This window comes from Pleurodeles waltl, chromosome 1_2, assembly GCF_031143425.1.
Source record: "Pleurodeles waltl isolate 20211129_DDA chromosome 1_2, aPleWal1.hap1.20221129, whole genome shotgun sequence".
NCBI classification, from domain to species: Eukaryota; Metazoa; Chordata; class Amphibia; order Caudata; family Salamandridae; genus Pleurodeles; species Pleurodeles waltl.
This window is the reverse complement of record NC_090437.1, coordinates 1,089,798,592-1,089,816,367: the sequence shown is the minus strand read 5'-3', so window position 1 is coordinate 1,089,816,367 and position 17,776 is coordinate 1,089,798,592. Positions and strand designations below refer to the sequence as shown.

General features: G+C 41.6%; 1 protein-coding gene across 2 annotated transcripts in view; it reads left to right on the top strand.

Moving 5' to 3' along the window:
• The window catches only part of ZCCHC4 (zinc finger CCHC-type containing 4), a 299,886-nt gene that overhangs the window by 216,485 nt on the left and 65,625 nt on the right, over positions 1 to 17,776 (top strand). For both annotated transcript variants that reach the window (XM_069202157.1, XM_069202158.1), the window contains one exon: positions 10,454 to 10,575. In XM_069202157.1, the coding sequence (XP_069058258.1) occupies positions 10,454 to 10,575 (122 nt within the window). The remainder of the gene's footprint in view (positions 1 to 10,453; positions 10,576 to 17,776) is intronic.

Genomic DNA, 17,776 nt, shown 5'->3' with positions numbered 1-17,776 from the left:
ATATGATAATTGACTAAGTTTTTAGATAGAGGAGAAGGTGAATAGAAGTGCTTTAGTTAAACGCTGGGCCACTAGAATTATATGGCAGGAAAAGACAAAATTATGAGGCAGGGTTGACTTATTTATGTGGCAAGGAAAGTCCAGTTATGAATTTACAGTGCCAATAGCTCTAACTCAAGAAAATGCGAGACCTATTGTACTGCAAATGGTTGGTTTAGTTTGAAAGCAAGAAGTACACAACTGACCCCAGGCAGGCAGGGACAAACTGAACAAGCCTAGAGTTATTTGCCCTCACGGCAACAGAATGCCCTGACACATGTTAGAATATAAGTCATTCCTAAGTAGAACAACACAACAGCTCTGTCCTTTGCAGTGTTGCGTGCCTTCTGAAAGTATACTATTCCAATAAATAACAATCAGCTTTTCTACCAACATCATGGTCTTTTACCCTTCTTTCAGTGCTCTTGCACCCCTAATTTTCTCAAGCAATTTCTCTCTTTTTTTTTTTTTTTTTTATTATTGGAAGGAAACATATAACACATATATTCTTGGATCATTTTACACTGAAAACTTAAAATATTTTTACAGAAAATAGAGTGGAACAGACAAGAGGAAGACATCACCTAGTTAAATCATCCAAAACCTAACCACCCCTCAGATCCTATCTAGAGATGTTACCCCATTAATTCAGAAGAGGGTGGCCCGATCATTATGGGCCTGTATCCAAGCCTGAAATGGACCCCATATTGCCTTCCCTTTCCTCCTAGCCTGTTTCCCCTTACGTTCATACAATGCCATCTCCAAATGATATACAGACAGCAACCTAGCCAACCATTGTTGCCAGGACGGGGGTCGTAAATCCAGCCATGCTGTTGATATACAGATTCTAAACACCGCCATAGCTACAAAGATAAACGCTCTATGTGATCCATCTACTTCACCGTCAACCCCAAAGACCATGATCTCAGGTGTAAGGACAAAATCATATCCCAAAACCTCCTTCAAAACAGCTTGAATACCTTCCCTCGAAGCCTTTAATTCCCCGCATGTAGCCATCATATGTATAATGTCTGAGCCATACATCCCACATCTTGGACAGTTTATTCCTGACACACATCCCCATTTGGCGAGGTGGGCTGGGGTATGATACAGATCAAACATAGTCTTGTAGTGTTGCGCTTGCAGGGAAGATGATAATAGAATAGTGCGTCCCAACTCCAGTGACCTCATAAAGTTGTTGCTCCCATCTACCAACTTCTTGCTCCACTTCTCCTTATTCTTTTCTATATCATCTGATTATTCTGCCAATAAGAAAGGATAAATTGACCTAATAGTTATACTGGGATTAACCAGAATCTCATTCAGCAGTTGGTCACTTTTAAATCCCTGGACCCCCCCTGTTTTTTTCCCTAAAAAAATCCCTTATCTGTAAATATTTGAAAAAGTCCCTTTTCTCTAGACCATACTGTTCCTGAAGATCTCGAAACGCCTTGACCCCCGAGTTATCAAAAAAGTTCCCTAACCTGGTTATACCTAAGGTGAACCACTTTGCCAAATATTTATCATTAAATATTTCAGGGAGCAGTGGATTCTTCTCGATCATAGTATAATAATTATATCTGCCAAATCCTTTCTTTTTATACCATAATCGCCAGCACTTATGAGCCGCTCCCAAAACCTTATACCTAGTTTTTTTGTAATATCCAGGCTCGTGATATGTTACCAAACACCCATTGGCTACTGCTCCTATCTGCAGCTCGTATATATTGGGGCAGTCCGTTTTTATAACTCCTTCTTTATTAGGCCCCCATAACGGGCGCATATACTGGAAAGCCGCTGCCATTTGATATAATTTTATATTCGGTAAGGACCACCCACCCCTTTCTCGAGGAAGAGACATAAATTTGCTTGATCTCCTACACTTACCATATGCCCATATAAATCTCATGATTACTCTATCGATCTCTTTAAATTTTAGGTTAGTAAAGTTCAGTGGTATGGCGCGAAATAGATACAACAGCTTCGGGAGGAAGATCATCTTTACCATATTGCATCGCCCTACAATAGTTAAATGCAGGTTATTGCATCTGCACATATCTTCTCTAAATTTTGCAAGTATAGGATCTATATTTAAATTAACAACTTCATCTACCTTTGGTGTAATATTAATACCTAAATATACTGCATGCTCCACCCTCCGTGTGTCTTCAGTATTTGTGTATTGATTAGCCAACAGCTGCGTTTTAGCTCCATTTAACAGGTATCCGGAAAACCTTCCGAATTTTTTTGTCACCATTTCGATCTCTCTCAGTGCTAAATCAGGATAGGGAGTTAGTATGGCTATATCATCTGCATATGCTAAGACTTTGGTATCCCATCCCTGCCTATGGATTGGTGGAATCTTACTGTTTTTTTCCAACTGTCTAAGCAAAGGGTCTATATACAAAGCAAACAGGAGGGGAGAGCATGGACATCCCTGCCTGGTACCTCTCCTAATCACAATACTCTCGGATTGTCCTCCCATTAGTTGTATTCTCACAGCCGGGGATCTATATAAAGCCCTTACTGCTATAATAAATTTCTTCCCTAGCCCATAATACTCCATAACATACCACAGATACTTCCAATTCACCCGATCGAATGCCTTCTCTGCATCCAAAAATGCAGCCGCCATAGGTTCTTTTGCTACTTCCGTAGAGTCAAAGAGTGCTAAAACTCTCTGAATATGATTAGTTGTATCTCTTCCTGGGACGAACCCATGCTGCCGCGGGAAGACCAGCTTCTTTATCACCAGTGATAATCGAACTGCCAAGATCTTTGAATAAATTTTAGCATCACTATTTATTAATGTGATCGGGCGATATGAGGCTGGCTTTAACTGAGGTTTTCCCTTCTTATGAAACATAACTATATTAGCCAGATCCCAAGATGGGGGGATTTTCCCTCCATTCTATACCCGAGTATACAGCTCTAACATAACCAGAAGTAACAATAGTTTAAAAGTTTTATAAAATTCTAAGGGGATCGCATCAGGACCAGTAGCTTTCCCTGTGGGCAGATTACTCATTGCCATATCTATTTCTGAGATATCTATCTGCTCTCCCAGGCGTGACTTGTCGCTCTAACCTAGTTTCTCCATCTTAATGGGGTATAAAAACTCTTGCATTTCTTCATCCGAATATACTGATGTATCGTTATAAAGTTCCTGATAATATCCATGGAACACCTTTCTAATTCCACCCACTTCTGATATTATCTGTCCTTGCCAGTCTTCGATCTCCCTAATAACCCCAGCCGCTGTTTTCTGGGTTGTCCGTTCCGCTAGCAACCAACTTTTTCTCCAAACTCAAACCCTTGTGCGCGCTGTGCTAGATATTTCTCTGCTATTCTTTGGGCCGTGACCTCGTTTGCTGCGGCTTTTACTATGGTGACTTCTTCCTGCGCTCTCCTTATATCTACTCCAGTTTCTATAGCTCTCACCAGTTGCCTTTCTGCATGCCGCAGCTTCGCTTGGGACTCTATTATTCTCCCTTGAGCATCATTCTGCCTTTTAATACTAAAACTTAATGTTTCCCCACGAATACCTGCTTTCAGAGTATCCCAAACCATCTCTACTGGGTCTGACCCCTGATTAAACCCCAAAATTCAGTTATCCACTTACTCATATGCTCACAGTATTCCGGGTCTTTTAGAAGTCCCCTTTCAAATGTCCATCTACTAACTTTTGGTTCTAACCCATCCAGTTCCATATCCAGGACTAAAGGATTATGATCTGACACCATCCGTGAGTATAACTCAATCCTGGCTTGTTTTAGAAATACAGGAGAGATTAGAAAATAATCAAGTCGTGCTAATTTCGCATGAAGGACCGAATAATAAGTATATCCGGGGTCGGGCTTACGCAACTTCACCCAGGCATCCACTAACCCTAATTCTTGCTGGATAGCACCCATTGCCTTATATACCCGAGGTTTACGCCCCTGATACTTCTCAGTTGTGGGTGTTAATAAATCCTGTAGTCCCTCCCACGATCCATTAAAGTTAAAATCACCACATATAATATAGGGAGGGGCCCATCCTGTTAACTCGATAGCGAGGGTATCAACTACTATTGGGTCATCCGTGACTACCCCATATATGGAACCTAATGTAAAGCTACTATGACCGTGACTACATTCTACTATTACCCATCTTCCACCTGTATCTGCCTTCTGCCGAATAAATTTTAATTTATTAGTCCGATCTAGAATCGCCACTCCTTTAGTTCTAGCTTCTTGTTTTGACCAAGCAATTACCCTCATACCAAGCGAGCCGAGGATCCCAGAGTTTTTATATTCCACATGTGTTTCTTGTAGGCAGAAGATATCTGCCTTAAAATTTTTTAATTCTTCGGCCACTCTCCTTCTTTAACGAGGATCATTCAATCCACATATATTGATTGACACAATTCTAAGTCTAGCCATAACCCTTCTTTTTTGTAATTCCAAATCTTTTCTCTTCGGGATCTCTCAGGTTTACATATTTAAATGCACCGTCTCTTGAATTCTCTTTCCTTCCTATTCCAACTCTCCGCCCCATATCGCTCACCTCCATTAGTCGTTTCCTTTCCATTTTCTTCCCATGGTTCACCCCTGTGCCTCCCCCCCCACCCCCTCCTGCTTTCCCCTCCCCATCCCCCCTTCCCCCACCCAGGACCAGTCTCCCCTCACCCCCTCCCTCCCCCCTGATACTGGCCCCCTACCCTGTTGAGCAATCAGACCCCTAATGGCCTGAATGTTAGTGTTGTGTATGCATCGGCCTACCCACCCACCGGTACCCAGAATGCCTTTACCTTCCCTATACTTCTATACTCTATGGATTGACCCCCATCAAGTATTCTTTTGCCTTAATTTCTGAGGTAAAAACTTTCACTTTTCCATTCATTATTATTTTTAGCCTAGCAGGGGCCAACAGATAAGCCTCCCCTCCTTTCTCGAAGAATGGCTTAATAAGTTGCCGGAGCCGCCATCTCCGCTCCACCGTGGCATGACAGAAATCGGGGCGGGTAAAGAAGGTAACCCTGTTACAGGAACGTGGGGTATTGGGAGGAGTCTTATCAGCTATCTCTTGTCGTACTAAATAGTTCCCAAAATATACCAAAATCGCTCTTGGGTATTTAGAATCTGCCCGTTGACCCCCTCCCGTTGGTTTGTCGGGAACCTATGGACCCTCTGCTCCTCATTGTCCCAATCCCGATCCCCCAGTTCTGGAAAGGCCCTGCGCAAAAGAGTAACCATGTATGCCTGTATATTGTTCCCTTCTAGTCCTTCTGGTATACCCAGAAATCAAAGATTATTTCTTCTCTGTCTATTTTTCAAATCTTCTATTTTCCACATCACATCCGTCAATTGTCAGTCTCTATCAGCGTTCTGCTCTTTGAGAGTATCCATATCCTCCTCGACTGCCACTATCCGATCTTCCATAGAACATAACTTAGCTTCAATTTCCATGCATGATTTTGCTACCTTACGGACCGATCCCTGCAGTCTCTTTGTAGCAACCCTTGCCCGCCGACTTTCAATCCTGGTCTCTGTTTGTAACTCTTTAATTGAACTGTATATTGACTGCAGTATCCCTGCCTCGGTGCCCATCGCGTGGGTATTGCCGGGATTGCCAATACTCCCAGCTGAAGCTCCCCGATCACTTTCATTTTCATCATTGACGGGGCTTTGGTTGCCGACTATAGAAGTATCTGCTAAACCGATACCCGAATAATCACACCTTAAAGTCCTACCACTCATAGATGCTGTGTTTTCCGAGCCCTCTTATAAGCCAGAACGTGATTTAACAATTTTCCGTTGATGAACCTTACGGACTGTAAATTCACCACTTGGAGATTTGTTGCCTGCCTCAGATGTCTCACTCGCATCAGTTTCACTAAAACTGCAATCGGCGCTGCCGAGATCAGACTCTTCTGTCAGGGAGTAAAACTTGTCACTACTATCTTTACCCCAATCCGTTAGTTGGGGATTTCCCCCCCCCCCCATAATTTTATCCCATTTTTTAGGGCTACCTAAACAGTTAGTAGAATCGTCCTCCTATGCTGTAGGTCCTGATGGGCTTCCAATTTTCCCTTTATTTTGATAGTCCAACTGCTCACTTTGATCCGTTTGTTGTATTTGTAGCTGTCCATTTCCGGGGAGACCAAGCGCCTTTTCCCTTGTCTCCCTGTTGCTGTCTTGGATTTCTGACGGGCTCTCTATAGATTTATCACAATGATCTTTGTTTTCAATATTTAACTTTAGGGGAGTAGGTTCTTTTCCTGACCAGTTATTTTCAGGGGAGGGAATTGCATTTACGATAGAGGTACCTTGTACCCCACCTGCTAGAAAAGCCGTAATAGTAGATTGATTTTTACCTTTCAGTTTACTTTCCAACAGGGAGGTAGTACTGTCACTCATCTTGGCATCTTTCATCGATCCTGAAGTATTTTTCCCAGCCGCTTTACCAGTTGTAGACATTAATCGTTTATTTAAACCTGCTGACTCTCCTTTATCCCTGCCAGTACGTGTGGTCTTAGCGCCCTCACTTTTGTCTCCCAGATTCCTACTAACTTTGGGTGCCATATTTATTGTTATAGTATGAGATAACAATCTGACAAATCTTGTTATACCCACCGCTACCGCCAACACCTCTGATATTGTTTGTTTAATCACACTCCTCAATGGCCATGAGGGGGTAGAAATATGCCAAGATGCATTACTATGTATAATCGTGAGCATTGAAGCCTCCTAAGACTCCTCCTCTTCCCTCCCCTGATCAATGGGCTCTTTTCAGAATTGTTTAGATCCTTCTCCTCTATCTCCTGGTGGTAGGAGAAAGGGACGGGAAGAGAAAAAAACTAGCAGAATCAGATGGCGCTGGCTGATATAATTTCTCCTGTCATGATATCCTTTCTCTTATAGTTAGTATATTTTCCCTTGACTTCCAATTGCTTGGTTGCGTGTTGCTCCAGCTCCAACCACCTACAGCCAGTGCGCCCCTGCGCTCCTTGCCATAAATCAATAATCCTTGTTATGTTTGCACAGTAGCGGTTACGGCTATGTGCCGAGATCCTGGGGCTGTCCTCGTTATAGTGGCTGCCGCGGTAGAAGAGCGGCCGCCACTATATGCAACAAAGACAGCAGCGGCTGCAGGTATGCACCAGAGTCCTCGTTGTGGTGGCTGCTGCAGTGAAAGAGCGGCAACCACTTTGTAAGCAGCAAGACAGTTACGAAAACGCTAGTGTTCGGGGGAGAGTTCCCTTTACTGTGACAGCCGCGCCGCGGTGCGGAGGGCGGCAGTCCACACCGCCAGCAGCTGTCTGATAGCTGCCGAAACTAGAAAGGCAGCCAAGCACGGCGCGTAGCTCTAGTGGGCATAATCTGCAGGCCTCTCAATTACTCTGTCACCATCTTGCTCAGATATCAGTTGCCGTCGCATCCTTTCTTGCCAGCGTTTTCCTTGTTTGGCCCAGCCTCCAAGTTTAAAGGGCCATCATGGCCCGGCCTCGTGGGAATCCAGCCCGCGATCAGGGCTCAAGCCGCCCTGCTTCGAAGCAGCTCCTCGATTTGCGAAGCTTTCTACACGCGACGTTCCATCAACGGCCGCCTCTGCTGCCACTCTCACCTCGTCTCCGAGGCAGAATCCACCGGCGTGCTGGCAATTGCTGGGGGTTCCTCTCCCCCGTCTCTGTAACCAATGCTGCGCGGCCGCAAGTACGACATCGACTGTGGCCTCGGGATCCCGGGTGGGCGGGGCAGACAAGCATCGCGATTACACGGCTACCATGTTGCTCTCGGAAAACTTCTCAAGCAATTTCTCAACCGTTTTCAAGTAGCACTAGCCAGATTCCATTGCTACAGCAGATAAAGGTAGCCATGCTTCTGTTGAAAGGAACTAGCTCTTATTATCTTGGCATGCATTCGCTTGTTTATCCTATTGTACTTGCTACCGCTGCGGCACTGTAGGTAGGCTGATTGTTATTACTATTCTCTTTAAGTGTTTTAGATATATTCTCTTTTGAGTGTTTTTAGGGATCACTCTCTGTATTGTTTTTAGGGATCACTGTACGTCTTACCCATTTTAATTCTTGGTTAGAGAGCATATTCTTTGGTTACTCATATTTCCTAATCCACCATCTTGGGGGAACAAACTGTTGTGCCAATATTAGTAGGCATTTGGTTTCTGGCGGACTGCCCTAACCACTAATGTGCAGACCATCAAGTCTTTATACAGGAACTGCTGCTGTGCGGACACAGTAGGAACTAGCTCATGCTATCCTGATAAGTATTCACTTGTTTTCTTATTTTACTTTTTACTGCTGCTCTCCTGGTTGTTTTTTTAAGTCATACTCATTTTAGCCTTTTTAATTGTTGGTTCTTTTTTCCTCTTTGTCACTTTTTGTTAACTGGTGCTGTTCTTCGCTCCACTGCTTTGGGGTTCTGCAGAGAGAACTTGTTTTAATATTTTATTATCCCTTCCACTATATTAAGGGAGTATAATGTTGTGTCATTAGGAGAAGTCATTTTGTTTCTATCATATCAATGGAATAATAGGTAATCTGGATTGTTTTTTGACATGTTGACACCTCGCGTGATAAGTGCTCTATACAAGGGCTGCCAACTAATTATCTAGTATGTTGTAATTCTCATATTAATGGCTAATAACTTTTTTCAGGTACCGCTGCCATTTGAGTAAGTAAAACATTACTCACTTATGCTCACCAGTTTGTGTCATTGAGTGTTATACAGTTTCTACAAATCTAATAGGACTGTGCATCTGGTCAACGTAAACGTCAGAGTACAGGGACACATATACCACTGGGAAAAGTTGACATTGTTCCTAGCTAGCTCATAGTGCCTCATCTAAACCCCTAACCAGACAGATGTGAAAATGTATTGAGAACATTTATTGCAACAATCTTAATCTTGTATAAAAAAACATGAGCTGTGATAATTAGGTAAACAAGGCAAAGTATGGCAACCAGCATTACAAAGTTGGTGAAAAAGATACAGTTCAATCATGGTTTTGTGATTGTGTTGGTACACTCCTATCTGTAACTACCTATAATGCTGAGAGCATCCTCTGCCAGATCTATTGGGAAAACCGACCCCTCATACCCCTAAGATGTACCAGCAAGCCAGTCTGGTGTAAATGCAGGCTGTTGGTCCTGTGGAGGGTGGAGGTCAGATTCAGTATCAGCATCAGAGTCAGCAAAGCTGCATCTCGGCCACTGTGTGCCTCGCGCCAGGTTAACCCCAGCAGAAGTGCTCTTCCACCACATATGGCGCAGAGGAAGTTTTTTTTTTTTTTATAATGCAAGCACCATTCGTGTCACACTGTGTCAGGGGTGCATGCTCGATGCTGTGATATGTCTACAAATGCAGAGCAGTCTTCACGGAGAATCAGAATGTTTAGGCATTGCATTCTGTGTGGTCGGCCAATGACAGAGTGTACAGACTAGATGGCATCAATGCTTACTAGGAACAAGCAACATGTCCAATCATTTCTCAGTACTTTATCACATAAATGGAAAACCATATAAAAGGACAGACAGAAAAAAAATGCTACATGAAAAATTTGCATTTTAAAATGGAGGTACTAAACAGGCTCTAACGTGCTTTCCCACTTGAGCCATTCACACATTAGGTGAGCTCTCACTGTATTCGTGTCTTACATATTCTGTGTCATATGCAAAAATGTGTTAATTGTTTTACATAGCATGCAGACAAATACTCCTGAGATAATTATTGATTCCGTGTTCTCAGCTAATGAATATTTTTCTTTACCCATTCCAACCCATATTGATTCTCACATCACACTTTTTCCACTTGTAATAGGTTTACCTTCTATTCTTCTCCCAGGTATCTCCAACATCTGATTGTCCTGAAGAGAACTCCATATTTCTAACGAGTTTGAAACATCACTGACACCCCTGCACACTAAGTGATGCAGGCTTAATTGGTTTGCCATTATGCAGCTTTATTAAGTTTGTGCTTCAGCACACATGCCGGAAAGTGATTTTTTTTTTTATATAATCACAATATGTTCAATTCTATGTGTGACACTGCACACATTTATTGTTTTGTGTATGTTGTATATAGTACACATATTTTCTAAATAACACCTGCATTTCATTCTTACCTTCAATTATCTTGAGAGTCTCCATTCCAGCAATTCATTACTCCAACTGTCAAAAATGAGATTCTAACTAGAGCTTCCCCTTGGGAAAAACTAAGTGAAAAATAAAAACGGTTAAGTAACTCATTTCTTACAGCATACATATTGTCCGGTGAAAAAAAAGCAGAGAAACAGCTAGGTTTTCAAATCATGCATTTAAGTGGTCGAGAGTGAACACACTCAAAGCTACCTGTTACCCATTACAAACCTAATGCTTACAATGTTAACACTGAATGTTAATGTTGGTTTCTAGGTGGACTATGATAACCATGCACAATATAAGCATGGAAAGACTGGTCGCAAACAGTCTCCGGTGCGCATTTTCACCAACATCCCACAGAACATGATAACTCTTCCAAAGGAGGAAGGATACAGGTAAGAGATCCAGTTCAGAAATTCTCCACGTTACGGTAACAAAGTTTCAAATGTCTGACCTTATATTGTATGCTGAAATGCATAGCCATAAATGGCTTTGAATGTGAACTTAATTGGTGCAAACACCATTTGCAGTTCACCAAAGAGGCACAGCAGCACTGAAAGATGGCTGTATCCTTTGAACAGCCATGTCCATAATTAGCAAGCCTACACATTTGCCGTAGGACTCAATGACATTGATCAGTGGAACACATACCTGCTTCACTCCTGGACTGCCATAAGATGTTGCTGTCAGGGGTAACATTGGTCATTTGTGGGGCAAGTGCCCTACCCATAAGAATTGTTCTAAACTTTCTTGTCACCCAGTGTACTGCTAGCACTTCCTTTTCAACATCACACTGTTTCTGCTTCATTCCTTTTAATGGTATTGAAGCAAAAGTAATTGTGACATTTTATTGCCATTGTCTTGGATTTAAACTACAACTAACCAAAAATGACCTGCATCTATAGTCACCACACACCTGTTCCTGTTGTGCCACTTTACAACTTGGATGTTGTAACTAAAGCCGCCTTCAAGATCTCAAACTCTTCTTCACATTACTTTGTGCTCTCAAATTTTGTGCACTACTTGGTCACTTTTCTTAAAGTTGTTGTCTTGCTATTCAAAAAATTTACAAATTTGTAGCAGAATTCTACTAAACCTAAACTACAGGGGCCTGCTCTTTTTCCTTCAGCTGTGAGGTATTCTCGACCATACAAATTAATCTCTCTCCCAGCTTATCTTTTTAACATTTATTTCAAGGTAATTTACCACTTAGTCAGTGAATTTACTCTTAATCCATATTTACTGCCAACCATTTCTCTTTCAAAATCTCCAGTTCCCTCAAGTTCTCAGCGTCTCAGTGTACTGATGCCTCTGTTAAATCCCTTTGACACATACATTTCCATATCCTCCTTTCCTGATGCCACACATGTTCTTGTTAGTCAGGTTTGTGTCCACCAGCACCATTAACAGCAGATTGCTCCTGTCTCTTAGTATTGTTTTCTTTAAGGGTCCTTTATCTGTTCTGTATTACGCCACGTGCTTCTTATTTGCTGTCCTTTGTATGTGAGTACTCCTTTTTGTTTTTCATTTTGTATTGTCAGATTTATGATCCAAAAAGTTAATAACTGTGGATTTGTTTTTAGAGAAAAACAAATACAACCGCATAATGAATTACTTAAACAAAGATAAAGCAACATATAATACTGAGATACCAGGCAAAGTTGGAAAAATGAACAACCTATTTTAAAATTCTTATACAAAAACAAGTAGAAAATGACAGCCATGCTCTATTTTTGATGTACAACCCTTAAAGCCGAGAATTGAGTCGATCACTCTAACTCAGCAGTGAATGCAGAAAATTAGCATAAACATTATCTTATTCTTACGAAGTTTAGAAAAAATCTGCCTTAGGTGACACTTAAAATTGATGTCAACTTATTTAGCAACCTCATGAAATGAAACACTTTAAAGTACTCTAATTTTAAATTTGTATCACATTCATAGCTCAAAATGTATAAAAATAGACACTAAAATGTATAATTTCTGCAGTACCATACAGTAGATCAGTGGTCCCCAATCTGTGGTCAAGGGGGCCCTGGGGATCCGCAAAGCCTCCTCAGGGGGTCCGGGACTGCTTAGAAAATTAAATAATATTAACATAGTAATAATGTATATGTAAATAAAGTGGGTAACTATACAATTGAAACTTTTAAAACATACTGTAAATGTCAAAGAATTTGAAATTGGAGGCTAAAAATTAAGTTAGTATCCTCAGATTGATTTATGGGAGCAGTGCAGGTGCATCATACAGAATATAGTATGGACAATGTGTGGCTTCAATTAAATTTAGAAAAGCTCCAACCTTCCTATTGACATTTTTTTATTTATATTTGTTTGCAAATTAATTAAGGAGTGTTATATTTGTGTATGTGTTTGATGGATGCTTGTTTCTGTATTTGTTGTCTAGCACTTACGGAGGACAAAATATATGCGCTGAACTCCCCTAATTCACTTAAAACCCACTTGACCAAAACCCTGAATTATTATCGTTGCACACTTATTCATGCAAGGTCCTTATCTAGACATGCTGTTAAGTTAGCAGATTTCTTTGACGCTCATTTAAAAAACATAGCTTTTGTTACTGAGACGTGGACAGGCATGTTCTCGGGCCTTGATCTTATTACTGAAACGCCTCCTGGCTACTCCAAGTTTAGGGTGGACTGCACTGGTAAAAGGGGCTTAGGACTAGCAGTTATTTACCGCAACCATCTCAAAGTGTCTTTTCTGCCGCTTCCTGCAAACCCTGACTGTGAAGCGTTCTCTTTGAAAATAGAACGAACAAATCATTACACCTTCTATTGGATATGTATATGTGTGTATATATATATATATATATATATATATATATATATATATATTTATTTATATATATGTTCAATGGCATGTGTAGCTGCAGATACACGTGCTATGCATATCCCTTCCGACATCTAGTTGGGCTCGGAGTGTTACAAGTTTTTCTTCGAAGAAGTCTTTTCGGAGTCACGGGATCGAGTGACTCCTCCTTTCGGTTCCATTGCACTTGGGCAACAACTCCATTGTTAGATTGTTTTCGTTCCGCCGTCGGGTTCGGACGTGATTCCTCTCGCTCTGAGATTTCGATTCGGAAAACCTTAGAAAACCTCCTTTTTGTCGGTATTGTTTCGATTGCGTTCTCCATCTAGCATTCGAACCGGTGGTACTGTCGGAAACTTATTTTTGTTTGCCCTTTGGGGGGCACGCGCCCAACTCGGGCCTATTCGGGCCTACCGCATGGAAAGCCTAATGGATCGGACTCCATTCAGATTCTGCCCTCGGTGCCACGCGAAGTACCCCTATACAGACCAGCACTTGGTTTGTAACTTGTGCCTTTTTCCAGACCATCGGGAGGAAAACTGTCAGGCCTGTCAATCGTTTCATTAAAAAAAGACTCTCGGAGATCGCAGAGCCTGAAGATTTGAAATGGCGTCGAAAAGCAGTGAACATCTCCACGTCACTAAAGAAGAGCAGGCGCAGACAGCAGTCTTCATCCGAGACACAGACTCCAAACAGGAATCCGAGGACGACAGGCCCATCACAGCTGGCCAGCATGTGAGTACGTCTGCCCCTACACCCCGACACAAAAACATTCTAAGGCCTTGGGTACACCACTGCCGGAAGGCCATGGTTCGGCCTGGAAAAAGACTGTCAGCGACCGACCTTCGGGATCGGTGCCGAAAAAGGCCACTCCTCCATCCACTTCGGAGTCGAGTAAAACTATAAAAGGCTCCATTTCAGACTCCAGCAGGAAACCCCAAGTTTCAGAGTAAAAAATTAGAAAGTCAGCTTCAGAGCCGAGACCTTTCACAACATTTTCGGAACCAAAGAATACATCATATACAGAGGAGCAAGGACTTTCCAAGAAATTAAGAGAAAGCCATAAAACCTCTGAGGAAGAGTCGGACATTGAGCCCATTCTACAAATTATGGAAGAGAGACAATCCAGGATACACATACATAAAGAGACAGGAAGGATTGTTACTGCACCTCCTTTAAAAACAAAAAGGAAGCTGGCTTTCCAAAAGGAACTGGACACTGTACAGCCACCAGCAAAGGTGCAAAAGAAGCCAATACCTCCTCATACTTTTCCTCCTCATTCTCCACAACTATCTGTCTCCCCCCCACACCAGCACTCCACCAATGCCTTCTCCAACACACTATTTTTATTCACCAGAAGACATAGTAGACCCATGGAATCTTTGACCCTGATCCCATCCTAGATAATGACCCAGATACTTACCCATCCAAACCATCTCCACCTGAGGATACCACAGTATACAACCAGGTCAGAGCCAGAGCTGCAGCTTATCATGGGGTAACAATGCATTCAGAGCCATTGGAAGATGATTTTTTATTTAATACATTATCTTCAACACATTCTAAGTACCAGTGCCTCCCAATGTTACCATATGATATAAACCACAGTGGGTAACCCTGCACAACCAAAGAGGGGCTGGGTAGAAATTATTATCAAAAGACTACATTGCCCACTCTTGGACTTACTATACAAAAACAATAACATTAACATGCAGCATAATTAGACAATACTTAAATAAACTTATTTTATTTACATACAAAGTTAAATTACATATTTACATCTCAACTCCCCTATCAAGAAGAATAAGAAGGACAGAAAGAAGTGCCCAATAAACAAGTGCTTGTGTCAAAGAAGAAAAGAGAAAAGTCAATCTCATACCTAACCAATAAAATCAAAATAAACAAGACTGTTGGTTAAACTTTTAGCGCATTGAATCTTTAGTATAATTGCAAGGGTATTAAATCCCCATTAAAGTCCTTCCTTCATCCCAAAGACAAAAACACATCCAGGCTCCAACATCATTGTCGACCTTTCGACCCCTCTGGCTCTCGGGCTAATTCCGGGCTCACATGTGGGTCTTCATCAGGACTAAAACAATAGGGGGCCAACTTATTATAAATCAATACACAGCACCACAATCCTCATCAGTTGAACTTCACCTCACCTTATATCACAATCAACTGTAGATATCATCCCTTCTTCATAATACCACCAAATCTTTTCAAATTAATCCTTTGAAAACCAATAGCCGTTCGCTTCACTCCATGGCTGATTGCAAATTCTATCAAATTCTGATTTTATTGGTTAGGTGTGAGATTGACTTTTCTCTTTTCTTCTTTGACACGAGCACTTGTTTATTGGGCACTTCTTTCTTCCCTTCTTATTCTTCTTGATAGGGGAGTTGAGATGTGAATATGTAATTTAACTTTGTATGTAAATAAAAGAAGTTTATTCAAGTATAGTCTAATTATGCTGCATGTTAATGTTATTGTTTTTGTATAGTAGGTCCAAGAGTGGGCAATGTAGTCTTTCCCAATGTTACCAGGCATGGTAAAACACGCAGACCAAATTTTTAGTGAGCCTGTGAAATCTAGAATCATCACTCCTAGAATAGAACAGAAATATAAGCCTGACCCAGATTATATTATTCATCAGGTGCCTCCAGATTCAGTGGTGGTTAGTGCAGCACTTAAGAGGGCAAATAGCCAGTCTTCAGGAGATGTACCTCCTCCTGATTAAGAGAGCATAAAATGTGACGCAGCAGGGAAAAATAGTTGCCTCCCAGGCAGCAAATCAATGGAGAATTGCTAATTCTCAAGTACTGCTAGCCCGCTATGATAAAGCCCATTGGGATGAGATGCAGGATATTATACAGCATCTCCCAAAAGAACATCAAAAGCGGGCACAAAAAGTGGTAGAGGAAGGGCAAGCGATTAGTAACAATCAAATAAGATCTGCCCTTGATGCTGCTGATACAGCTGCAAGGAGCGTTAACACACCCATCACAATCAGAAGACATGCTTGGCTACGCTCCTCTGGTTTTAAACCAGAAATTCAACAGGCTGTGCTTAACATGCCTTTTGATGTAAAGCACCTCTTTGGCCCAGAAGTGGGCACTACAATTGACAAATTAAGAAAAGACTTTGATACTGCAAAAGCAATGGGTGCTTTGTACACCACACCATATAGGGGGTCATTTCGCAGGCATCAGTTTCGAGGAGGTTTTAAAGCACAATCCTCCAAGGCATCTACCCCACAAACCAAGCAACTATATCAAACCCAGTATCAACGATGGGTTTAGAGGAACATATAGAGGTCAATACTCTAGAAGTAGAGGTAAATTCCAAACCTCTAAACAACCAACCACACAACCAAAGCAGTGACTTCCTTCTCTCCCTTCCACTCCACACATCTCCTGTGGGGGGAAGACTACATCAGTTCCACTCTCATTGGCAAAATATCACCACAGACAACTGGGTATTATCAATTATCCGCAATGGCTATTGCCTAGAATTGATAAACACCCCTCCAAATATTCCACCAAGATATCACAAGTTATCCGCAGAACATACAGTTCTGTTACAACAAGAGGTTCAATCTCTACTACTTAAACAAGCAATATAATTAGTTCCACAGTCCCAACAAGGAACCGGGGTATACTCGCTATACTTCCTAATGCCCAAAAAAGATTGTCACCCTCAGACCAATATTAGACCTCAGGCCCCTCAATGTTTACATATTGTCAGAACATTTTCACATAATACCTCTGCAAGATTTTATTCCACTGCTACAAAAACAAGATTTTATGACTGCTCTAGACCTCATATATGCGTATTTCCACATACCCATCCACCCAGCTCACAGAAAATATACCTCAGGTTTGTCATACAAGGAAAACACTACCAGTTCAAAGTGTTACCCTTTGGCATAACAACAGCTCCAAGGATGTTCACAAAGTGTCTAGCGGTAGTAGCAGCATACTTAAGAAGACAACACATCCATGTCTTTCCATATCTAGACGATTGGCTAATAAAATCAAACAATCGTACACAATGCCAAAAACATACACGTTATGTGATAGAAACTCTGCACATACTAGGATTTTCTATAAATTACCAAAAGTCACACTTTCAGCCAGCACAAGTACAACCATATCTAGGTGCTACCCTAAATACTCAACTAGCTCTAACGTAGCCAAATATCCAAAGGATACAAGCTTTCCAAAATCTAATTCCACTCATACAGCCAAATCAACAATACACTGTAAGATTTATCATGAAGATGTTAGGAATGATGGCATCTTGCATAGCAATAGTCCCAAATGCAAGATTAAACATGAGGCCCTTACAACAGTGCCTTGTACACCAATGGTCACGGGCACACGGTCAACTTCAAGATCTAGTGTTGATGGACCGCCAAACACATATGTCCCTTCAATGGTGGAATTGCAGCAATTTAATGAAGGGGCAGTTGTTTCAAGACCCTGTGCCTCAGACCATGATTACAACAGATGCATCAGTAATTGGTTGGGGAGCTCACCTAAACAATCACACCATTCAAGGGCAATGGGATGTCAAACAGAAACAGCTACACATAAACCACTTAGAATTATTGGCTGTGTTCCTTGCCCTAAAAGCATTTCAACCTCTTCTCAAACAGAAGAATGTTCTCATAAAGACAGACAACATGACAACCATGTATTATCTCAACAAACAAGGAGGGACACATTCATCGCAACTGTCCCTTCTAGGCCAAACAATTTG